The sequence below is a fragment of the Azolla caroliniana genome, unplaced genomic scaffold (assembly GCF_043228905.1).
Source record: "Azolla caroliniana isolate FFs.n. ecotype wild unplaced genomic scaffold, voAzoCaro1.0.p SCAF_15, whole genome shotgun sequence".
NCBI lineage: Eukaryota > Viridiplantae > Streptophyta > Polypodiopsida > Salviniales > Salviniaceae > Azolla > Azolla caroliniana.
The window spans coordinates 2,357,738-2,369,714 of NW_028230450.1; the positions used below are offsets into that span (position 1 = coordinate 2,357,738).

The following is an 11,977-nucleotide window of genomic DNA, read 5'->3' on the forward strand; positions in this document are numbered from 1 at the left end:
ATAATACATAATACATAATACATTATACATTATACAATACATATACATATACATATACATACACATTAAACATTAAACATTATACATATACATATACATATACATACACATATCTACATATACATTTACCATATACTATATACATATACCATATACCATATACCATATACCATATACATAATACATATACATAAATCATAATCATATACGTATACATAGTACATACATTATACATTATACATTATACATTATACATTATACATTATACATTATACATTATACATAGTACATTATACGTATACATGATACATTATACATATACGTATACATAGTACATTATACATTATACATTATACATATACATATACATATACATATACATATACATATACATTATACAAATACATATACATATAAATATACATATATATATACATTAAACATTATACATATACATATACATTTACCATATACTATATACTATATACATATACCATATACCATATACATTATACATATACATAAATCATAATCATATACGTATACATAGTACATATATACCGTATACGTATATATATATATATATATAAGTATGTATGTATAGCAGAAGAGGCCGCAACATTTGGGGGTTGAGGGATGGTAGTGGGCGGTATGTCCTCCTCCTGCTTCACCCCACCATAGCCATAGCCATAGCCATTCTTCTTCTTCTTCTTCTTCTTCTTCTTCTTCTTCAGCTTCTTCTTCTTAATCTCCATAGCCACTGCCCCTGCTCCTTCCTTCTTTTTTCCTTCTCTCAAACCTCTTCTTTTTACTGTTATCTCCGCTCTTCTTCATCTTCTTCATCTTCTTCTTCTGCTTCATCTTCATCTTCTTCTTCTGCTTGATCCTCCTTTCCTTCGTTCTGTATCAGCACTGCAGGCTCTCATGATCTCAACCATACTTATCCCTGCGGCGGGATCCGATATTCATCCAGCAGCCGCCATGAAACCTCCCCCCCCTCCTCCTCCCCCTCCTCCTCCTTCACCTCTTCTTCCCCCTCCCTTCTTCAGGCTAACCCTGCAGCCATGGCGCCTTCAGGAGCTCCTCAGTAAGCATAGCTTCTCCCGCCTGCGAACTCTGACGAGACCTTCGCGTCCTTTTCTCCATCTCTGGCTCATTCGCTTCAGCACCGCCATCCTCCTCTGGACCTGCTTCATTCAGCTCATTTCCATTGTTCAGCTATGGCATCCTCGCCTTCATGCCACCACCAATTTACTCATCTCCCCTCGTAATTGCTTAATCGACACTGTTCATCCCATTACTGCAGAAAGGCCTTCTACCCCTGTCTATCAGATCGAACGTGACAATTCCGTTACTACTGTTGTATCTGTCGATCCTGATCTGTCTAATCCTACCATCATCTCCATGGATCATCTTCGTTCTCCTTCGCGTAAGCCCGCCAGTAAGCTTTCTATTACAATATATACCTACCTTGTTTTCTCTGTTCTTCAATTCCTTCTTCGTCTAAGATCCGTAATTCAGACGTTTTTTATGGATCCATTCGATCAGCACTTTTATTTGTTGTTTGTGATTTTGATATTCGGCAGCACGGTTTCTTGATACGATCTTTCAATGTACATAGATTCTTTCTTTCACCCAGTGCTTATTGATCGTCTCTTTGGCCTTGATATTCGTTAGGGTTTCCTCTGAGCTTTCCATGGATTCATTCATTTTCGGTCCCACACTACTTAATACTTAATTGTAGTACTATTCTTAGGCTGCAATTCTTTAGGTTTTTTTTCTTTTCTTCTGATAACACTTTCATGAATGCATTGGTACGTGTTAGTTCAGCCTGATTCGCAAGAGTTTCTTCTGTTTCAGATTTCATAAGGGACATGATTCTCTCCTGCATTATTGCTTTAAGAATAATAGCATTCTTATTATGATTAACAGGCCATCTCTACAGAAGCAATGGTATCTTGCTCATCTCTTGTAATGGAGGACTCAACCAGATGCGTGCAGCTGTAAGAAATATAAACCCTTCTCTTGTTCTGTCTTTTGTTCTCCATCCATTCCGTTAATGTGATCTGTATGGAAAAGTGGAAGCTTTCTTCTTAAAACCTGTCTTTTGGAAACCCTAATTTATAACACACATTTATTCGTTTTCTGCAGATATGCGACATGGTTGCCATTGCCAGCCATTTAAACTTGACATTGTTTATTCCCGAACTCGACAAATCTTCTTTTTGGGCTGATCATAGGTGAACAGAGTAAAATTTTCATGTAATCTGAAATATTTTAATGTTTTTTTTTGGTTCATTTATGATCTCAAATGCGAAGAATTGGATGTAATTCTGTTTGTGTTTTCTTTCTGTTATCTAATTTAAACTCATATGTGATGAGGTTCTCTCAATTACTCTGTTCTTTTACCATTGATTAGCTTAACTTCACTGAAGCTATCTGAATGAAGATCTTTGAATGCATCTTTTGTTATCCTGTGATGTGTGGTATGAGTGCATGAATAGTTTGGCCTTCTTTTTTCCAGTAAAAAGATGAAAAGTTATGTCTTTCTGAGTCGATGGATATGAATAAATGCCAATTGATCGATAGTAATGAATAAATTTGCAATCAAATGATGGATATGAAAAGAAATGGCAAATGATCGGGCGATTTGAATGCATGGAAGATTTCATCACTAGATAAGAATAAATCTTAACTAATTTATGGTTATAGATAATTGAAAATTGATGGACTGATCTATTCATTCCTTTGATAAATGGAAATCTATGGATCAATGCACCATATCATAGGAGACAATGGCAATTTATCTCTTTAATGCTCCTGTCTGCACATACATAACCTTAATTATGAGTCAAACTTAACAAACAGACACTATTTATATCACAACATAAAACATGTGTATCTGTTCAGCTAACCTAATTGGATAGGCATTACGTTTCATCTTAGTTTGATGTGACCAATTCATCTATCCTGTGGGGGTTTGCATTAATTTGGTTGATTAATATGCTTGTGTACCGATTATTACAGTATTTTGAAACCATCACTATGTTTTTCACAGCGATTTTGGGGACATTTTCGATGTTGATCATTTCATTGAGTCGCTAAAAGATGAAGTAAGAATAATCAAAGAACTTCCTGCTGAAATTCATCAAAAACATGTGGCAAGAGAAATCATGTCAATGCCTCCGATTAGCTGGTCCAATGAATCTTACTACATGGATCGGGTAAGGAATAAGGGGAAACTCCAAAATACCCCCATGTTTTTCTGTTGGTGCCTTTCAGATTTTGTATTTCCCTACTTGCCCTTGGTCAACCGGTGAAAGAGCAATTGTATGGCCATTTCATCCTGTTATACTTCTGTTTGAACATATATGTGACCAATTTATTATCTTTTTGGGTCTATCTAAGGGCAATTGGGCAGAATTATGAAAACTTGGGGGGTATTCAAGTCAATAAAGAAAAATGTAATGGTATTTGGTCCATAAGAAATGGTTTAAAATTGATGGTACACTATACACATCATACATTGTATTGTGTTATCCGTATTGTTTTATATTCGATTGCAAATTGTAATATAACTTGGCTTGTTATTTCTGTCAGATTCTTCCTCTTGTGAAGAAGGAGAAAGCTATCCACTTCAACAAAACAGATACACGGCTTGCAAATAATGGGTTGCCATTGAAAATGCAGAAGCTTCGATGTAGAGTTAACTATGAATCACTCAAATTCACTCCTCGTATTGAAGAATTAGGTCAAAAAGTAGTAAGGATCCTCAAGGAGAAAGGAGGATTTCTTGTTCTCCACTTAAGATATGAGATGGACATGCTTGCATTTTCCGGATGCTCCCATGGTTGTACTGATGCAGAGACAGATGAATTAACAAAGATGAGGTATTAAGTAGAGACACATACATATTGCCAAAAAATTGAAATACCTCTTGAGTTTTTCTTTATTTTCCCGGATGATTTAATCCTCAAACAAGAGAAAGGGGATAAATCGGGCATAGAATTCGACAAATAGCATTTATAATTGCTGAAGATGGGGTTAACATTGGGAATTAATGAAAACTTAGGGGTATTTTTTGAAAATTGGTATTTGAGAGTTTTTTTTTCCCAATATGTCTACACCATATTCTTAATTACTTCTGCTGTGTTCTTTTCCAGGTACGAGTATCCTTGGTGGAAGGAGAAAGTCATAAATTCAACTCAGAAAAGAATAGATGGGTTATGTCCATTAACCCCCGAGGAGACTGCACTTGTTCTTAGAGCATTGGGGTTTGGAAAAGAAACCCAGATATACATTGCTGCAGGCGATATATATGGGAGTGAAAGGAGGATGGCCCCATTGCGTGCAGCATTTCCGAATATTGTATATATGCTCCACCTACTCACATTTGCATATCTAGACTAGATTAACATGCTTAAAGAAGACCTAACTGTAGTATTATATACTCTCTATGCAATTATGTTATTATAACCCTTGACAAAAGAGTATACAATAAGAGTCAGTTGCATTGAAGTAGTGTAATGACATGAGTTTAAGGATTCTATACCTTCCTATTAGTTTTACCTGGCTTGTACTGATTATTTGACATCTTTTTGAGAGACTTGAGTATGTAGAGTTCTTGTTTATTCATCTGATTCTTTTTGTCTATCATAGCAATGGTTAAATACTGTTTATTTATTTATTTATAGAAAACACAAGGGTGACCAGTTTGTAAGTTTAAAGAGTGTTTGCCATTGTCAGCTTTTTCATGTTTCCATCTTTTTTCTTATTGCAGGTAAAGAAAGAGATGCTTCTAAGTCCAGAAGAGCTGAAGCACTTCCAAAACCATTCTTCACAAATGGCTGCACTGGACTATCTAGTAGCAGTGGAAAGTGACGTGTTTATCCCCACATATGATGGAAACATGGCAAAAGTTGTCGAAGGCCATCGCAGGTAACAATCTGAATCAATGTGTGTGTGGACAGACTATTCAGAGCTTAGGGTTTTGGGATGGGTTGATGTATATGGAATTGAGCATCTTAGTTAATGTTTAGGTTTCAGAGTTTAGGGTGGCTTGATGTAAATGGATTTGAACTTTTAACATCTTGGTTATCGTTTACGTGGGTTGTTTAGGTTAATTTAGGATTTAAGATTGATTAATGTATATGAATTTGAACATTTTTCATTGTTTTATTTGGGCTTTTTAGGAAGTTTAGGGTTTAGGGTAGATTTATGGGCATGGATCCAATCATCTTAGTCATTGTTGTTTATGTGGCATGAAGGTAGATTGATATATTGGATTTGAACATCTTGTAAACATGTACAGATACTTGGGCTACAGAAAAACCTTGTTACTGGATCGCAGAAAACTAATTGAGCTCATTGATCTATACCAAAGCAATCAGCTGACATGGGATGGTTTCTCTCTAGCTGTAAAAGAACACCATGACAAATACACAGGATCCCCAACAAGGAGAAATGTAGTTCCGGATAGGCCGAAAGAAGAGGATTACTTTTATGCGAATCCTGAAGAATGTCTCACGTAGCCTTCCTTCGCAGATTTGATGAGCATCAATCAAAAGCAAATCACTCATTTAGGGCGTATTGCTCTCGGATAACTTCCTAATCACAGAGGAAAGGCATTATCAGAGTTTTGCCTCTCTGAAGTGACTCTGTATATACTGCATTGGGAGAGAAAGGTTGTTGGATGTACATGGGCATCGGATGATTATCACCTATACTTCACCCATCCTCCATATTCCAATTGATCACTCAATCTGTTGAGCTGCAAAATTGCAATGCAAACTACATCACCTTAGTACATACCTTTAGATTCATTATTACTATTCTATACTTCAAATAATGTTCTAACCAAAAAAGTTCCTACTCCAGAGTCCTATCAAATCCTTGTACTCTTGGAACTTCCAACTTCAAAACTACAGGAAACAAATGAATGCAAATTAAACTGTTAACATATATTATATGCTTTAAAGAAGGTTATTAATGAATGCAAACTAACTAAGATATTGGAGTTTATTTAAAGGTTCCAAATCATTTTGAGTTAAAATGAATATCCTTGATTTACTGAAGTTAGGCCACAATAAGATGTTTTAAATGGTCTCATTCCCCATTCATCCTTATGATTGTTTTAAAACTCCAATATCTCCATCACTTTGAGAAACAAGTGCAACAAAAAAACATCTAAAAGATAAAGATAATGAAGAAGGCATGGAAAGGTAAAGGTCAACAAAATAGAGTTGAAGATACATATATACTTAGAAGGTGTGAAAAGGCCTAGCCTAATGGCAATCAATGCAAATATTTAAGACTAATAAGATCAAACCCAACCGTTAACCTCTCTCTTTTTTCGTACTTCCTTCGTGATTAATTAATCCTGCGCTTCATTAATCTCTTAATCCTTCACTCTCATTCCTAAATGTTGTGTATCAGCTTTTAGGACATCAGTGAGGATCATGGAGTGAGATCTTGGTGTATCAACTTTTAGGACATCTGTGAGAATAAAGATGAATTGGTGTATCAGCTTTTAGGACATCTGTGAGAATAAAGATGAATTGGTGTATCAGCTTTTAGGACATCTGTGAGAATAAAGATGAATTGGTGTATCAACTTTTAGGACATCTGTGAGGATCATGGAGTGAGATCTTGGGAGTAGGGGGGTTTGTAGAAAAAAGAAGAAGATGATGATTCATGTTTTACCTTTGTTCTAATGTTGGTTATGTTGATATGATAGGCATACCTCTTGATGATGAAAGTTCTAATAGTTTGCATGGCCACATTTGGGTTGATGGGCGCTAAGGTTATGGTGATGTTGCATTTCAATGCTTCTCTTGTTGATAGTGAACTTGTGAGACAGATTTAGGGATGATATTTGTAGTGAATACATTGTCACCGTGTTGTTTGATTGGGAAAAAAAGTCATCGATGTTGTTTAATTGGAGAAATATTTCAAGAACAACCATTGTGATCTGTTTAACTAAATTTGTGAGCAATTTTATTAATGAATGCAACATCAAATGCTTGCTCCACCAAGCTACATCCTTATTGTTTTATAGCATATTTTTTTACACTTTTAATTTGATGATACAAAGAATCTACAAGCAAGGGCTCAAGAGTTGACTAGACCAACAAAATAGATGGAAACTGTGAAGGGAACTTGAGGAGTATATTTTAGGGGGTGTTGTTGACATCATCATGTTGCAGGAACACCACCTCGATAGTACCTGCTCAAAGGAAGTCAAAGACCTTCTACTAGGATCGTGGCGAACAATGTGGGAGCCAACAATAGGGGAGGATGGAAATCATGGTGGTATTTGCTCTTTGATTCAGGAGCATCTAGCTTAAGGCTTAATACACCAAGAATCACTTATACTTGGCAAGGCACATTTTTGCACATTGGTCAATCATTTTCAATTGCACCAAAAGTGGGGTCCATTCCAACCTCGAATTCCGCACACTATTTACACAGTTACAAAGGTGAAGGAACAACTCACCACCTAATGGTCATTACCCGTCAATGACTCATCAAGATCCAACAAACTTCTAGTTAAACTAACAAGAGCTTCAAATCTATTACACGAGATCGTCAAGACCAGAAGTAAGGATGCTTAGGAAAAGCGACAGAGGACAAAATGGGGACTAATTGCCCTACAACGACTCCAACAGAGATACTCGTCATGTAGTTGGATCGCGGGACAAGTTGCCATGGGCAAATAAGAACTCATCATGGCTGAAAAAGAAATCTATGACATGGATCTTCATGGAAGCATGGGTCGCTAGATTCGAGTAGGGGATAAAACCAAGAAGGAAATCTTCCGATTCGAGGGACCGAGGCACCCTAGAACAGTGATGCACAACCTCAACCGAGAGGATAGCAACGATCAGTGAGGATGGCAATGAAATGAGGAATATCACAACCTACTATAATTGACTACTTACTGAAGATAGTATGGCCAGAGGGGAAGACACAAGAGAACATATTATCCTCCAGAACATACCCCAGAAAGTCACTACCGAAATGAATACATGGCTCAGCATCCCCTAGCAGTCATGGGAGGCCCTCTCCGATTTGGATGCAGATAGCTGCCCCGGAATCGATGGCCTCACACCTCACTTCTTCACGAACCTTTGGGACACTATTAAAGAAGACCTCCTCCAAGCATATGAGGAGATCATCACCTTTGGAAACATGCCAGGGGAATTTGGACAGGGGATGATACATCTCATTCCTAAAAGTGGTGGGAGTGCCAATGATATTAGTAAGTGGCAGCCCATAACTCTTCTCAATATTGTCTATAAGTTGCTTGCAAAAATCGTGGCACGCCGCTTAGCACCACTTCTCCCTCAACTCATTCATCCATCCTAGACAAGTTTCATTAGAAATCAGAGCATCCTAAACAACCTTTTCTCATTTTGGGAAGTACTAGCCCGTGCCAAGCGTACCAACAACACTCAAGGAGCAAGCACCAAATATTTGGGTTTCTAAATTGGATTCAACATGCCTCAAGAGATTATGATTGCACTAATTATTCACTCCATTTGACAAAAGTTAATACATTGGAGTTCGAAAAAACTCTCACTAGTGGGTCTCATCATAGTGGCAAACCGGGTATTACTCACAACACCATGGTACAGCCTATCATATTGGACAACCTCCAAGGAAAGTATACACCAAATCCAGCGACTGGTATGCAACTATATTTGGTTTGGTAAGGAAGATCATGCAGTTCAGGCCAAAGTGGTGTGGCCTATACTCACATAATCTAAGCCGAGAAGAGGATTGGGTCTTATTGATCCCCTCTCACAATCCAAAGCCCTACTCGCCAAATTTGTGGTGCAAGGACTCCAACTAGGGGATGACTGTTGGAAAATGGTGCTACGATTACGCTTCGGTTACTTTAGGCCACAAAAAGGGGCCAATTGGGCCCCCCAAATGGGATGGATTCTAAACATGGATCTCAAACCTAGTTTCTCACAACAATTGGAGGATAGATTCAGTGCATCCATGTGGAAGGCGTGTGTGACATTAGACGACAACTCAAGTGCGATCAACTTAATTCTGAACCTACCTAGCTCAATCAACGTATCCTATGGAACCCATGTATCAGAGATGAATTTGATCAATTGGATAAAGTAAGGGGTTGTCATGGGGACTCATTGCAAAAGCTCCAGGAAAAAATATAGAATGTTGGAGACAGTTTATGTCATTGCTAGTACAAGATCAAGCCAACATACTCCATGGAACCAGGGGCGGATGGACTATGAAATTGGAAATCATTAACGATTTACTACTTAGGGAAGTTGCTAATAAAAGGACAACAATAGAGAAATGGATAGGCTATGAGGAGGGTTCTTTGATCCCAAGAGGTAGGGAAACTCCGGACAGGCTCGAAGCCTCTTAAATGCGAGACAATGAGATACTAACATTGAATATGGCAATTCGAGTACTCACATATACTAATCATAAATGGATTGTAGATCCCAATCCGATCAAAGTACAACCAAAATGTCACATATGTACTCATGAAAACACATGACTATGTAAGGTCAATGGGACCCTTTGCAATGGACATGTCGTGATCCTTATGCGGGTCAAGGAAGCAAAGTCATCCCTTTCTTCCAATTCACAACTAGATTGGGTCGCCACATTCTAACCGCTCAAACCGCCCGAGAGCCGGCTGCTGCAAAGGTTTGGCACGCATATCATGTTCCTCACACAATTATCACCAAGTTTTGGTAGAAAATATGGAAACAACAACATGCGAAGCGAATTACCACATTCCAATGGCTATTAATACATAAGTCACTACCGGTTGGAGCATGGCAGAGTGAGAACCTTAGCTCTCCTAATTGTGTAATATGCCCAAATGCAACAGAATCAATCCCACACTCTGTGGGACTGCCCAAAGACCCATTGAATATGGTGGGGGGTTGGCCGCCTATTGCAATTATGTCAGGTGCAAGGCACAATCAAGTGGGGAAATGTATGTTGGTTATCATGGCAGGTTCTAGTTGATAGGTACAAGCATCAAGAGGAGGGGATGACTTTGGTGATAAAAGCACAAGAGGTTATTTTTTCCACCATCTGCAATATCCTCTCAATTCCTATTAATGCCAAGTCTCAAGTTGTGTTGGAAGTGGTCAGCCCAATAACTCTTTGGATTCTATGGAAACAACGGTGTAAAGGGGTCTTCTCCAACCAAAACGTGCATCCACTAATGTTAATGCAAGAGATATGGAGTGAAGTTATCGTCACTCTAAAGAACCAATACAATGGCCTCAAGGGTGGCTCCGATGGAGTTGAAAGACAATGAGTAGCCTTCATCCAACAATGGTCGTTCTCTCCCTTTGTTGAGTCAATGGGCATCCACATAAGATGGAACTATTGTGTCCCTATAGGGATTTGTATATAATGCTCTCATCAGTAAAATTTTATAACTAATGGGAGTTTTTCTTTTGGAAAAAAAGAAAGAAAAGAAAAAGAATCTACAAGCAATAAATTGTGGGGATGTCTCTTCCATGACATATAAAGACAATGCTTTCTTTCACTTTGGGCTTTAGGAGATAATGTGTTGCTTTATTGTATTGTGATAGTTGGATGATAATGCATGACACTAGGCCGAATTATGACATGGTTGTGGGATTAGTGCTTTAGTCTCCTTTCGAAAACTTAACAGTAATGATTGTTGATGTCATATGGATACTTTAGCCTTACCCACTTTTAGATAATCTAATGGCGCAAAAAAGTTGCTCATTAAATGGTTAATCTTCATGATACGTGAGATTTTTGTATTATTTTCTCTTAGAAGTCACAAATGTCATCAACTCTACATAATATCAGAAGTCTTGGTTTGACGGTTGATGATTTATTCAAAGCGTTATTTGAAAAGTGCATTGAGTGTGGTTGGTTGCAACCATAGTATGAAGCATACGTACCATTCGTACATTCGCATTCGTGAACATTCTTATCATTCGCGTAAGAAAAACACCCTCGAAGTATGGTAAATACCATACTTTTGCACTCATTATTTATTATAAGGAAATTTCTTTTAGGGTAAAAAAGTTAAGGTAAAAAGTGTAAAAAAGAAGAAGAAGAATGTTTTAATAACATACGCATTCGTTTGCAGATGTATGAAAGCGAATGTTTGGGCTAACGAACATGAATATTACGTACTATGGTTGCAACATCAAAGAATGATAAATAATATCCATGTAGGATGGTTGTTCCAAAATTTCTTGTGTTCATCAAAGTAATACTAGGCATATGATGGAATGAATACCTGATAGGCGAAGATGAGTATGTACCCCATTTGTCTTCACAAGGAACCTCAATTCATACAACTTCACTTCAACACACTCTCCACGTATCTCTTTGAAGTGAATTTATAATAGCTTCTAGGTTTTGAAAACCAAAATTTAAGCCTCTTTATTTCCAAGTATGGGTTTTAATAGTTCACTAATACATCGTGATTATTGTAACTCCTTGCGGGTGCCAAGGGTTAGGATTCTTCTAACAAAACATTAGGTAACCGTATGATATAGTGTACTAGTGCTACATCCTTGTGCATCATATATTGCAAATAATTAGGATTTATGAAGATCCATAACATTGCCTAGCTCTTTTAATGCATAAGAAACACAACTCAAAATTATCCCCGAAGATACCATGATACCTCAATTTAGTACACAATTCACTATGACCATAGAGGGTATTCGAATATAAACACACTACAAATTAGGGTATTTCCCTTCAATATGTAAGTCTTACATTCCATATTTTGTCAAATCGAACACAATAGAGAGCAATATCTTGGTTGGGCTATTTTTCACCACCTTTTGACTATTTGAACACCCTATAGACATACTCTCCATCTCGAAAGCCAGCTATAGAACCTCCTATGTTGCCACATTCATCTCTCCAATGGGCAAATATGGGCTCATTTCAAATGACAAGGCATCAAATCAACTCAGAATTT

General features: G+C 37.5%; 1 protein-coding gene across 1 annotated transcript; it reads left to right on the forward strand.

Moving 5' to 3' along the window:
• The first annotated feature begins 981 nt into the window (after positions 1–981).
• On the forward strand, positions 982–6,021 carry LOC147854329 (rhamnogalacturonan I rhamnosyltransferase 1-like). Its single transcript, XM_087331529.1, has 8 exons — positions 982–1,441; positions 1,933–2,003; positions 2,152–2,240; positions 3,059–3,224; positions 3,601–3,890; positions 4,164–4,368; positions 4,781–4,938; positions 5,312–6,021. Exons 1-8 carry the CDS (start codon positions 982–984, stop codon positions 5,529–5,531), a joined length of 1,659 nt encoding a protein of 552 aa, XP_087187655.1. The 3' UTR covers positions 5,532–6,021.
• The last annotated feature ends 5,956 nt before the right edge of the window (positions 6,022–11,977 follow it).

What these genes read in the sequence shown, in the direction of transcription:
- LOC147854329 (XM_087331529.1), top strand. Translation starts at nt 982, where the DNA reads ATGAAACCTCCCCCCCCTCCTCCTCCCCCTCCTCCTCCTTCACCTCTT. An exon ending in TCTTTTTGGGCTGATCATAG is followed by an intron (nt 2,241 to 3,058) that starts GTGAACAGAGTA and finishes TGTTTTTCACAG; the next exon opens with CGATTTTGGGGACATTTTCG. An exon ending in GTTGTCGAAGGCCATCGCAG is followed by an intron (nt 4,939 to 5,311) that starts GTAACAATCTGA and finishes AAACATGTACAG; the next exon opens with ATACTTGGGCTACAGAAAAA.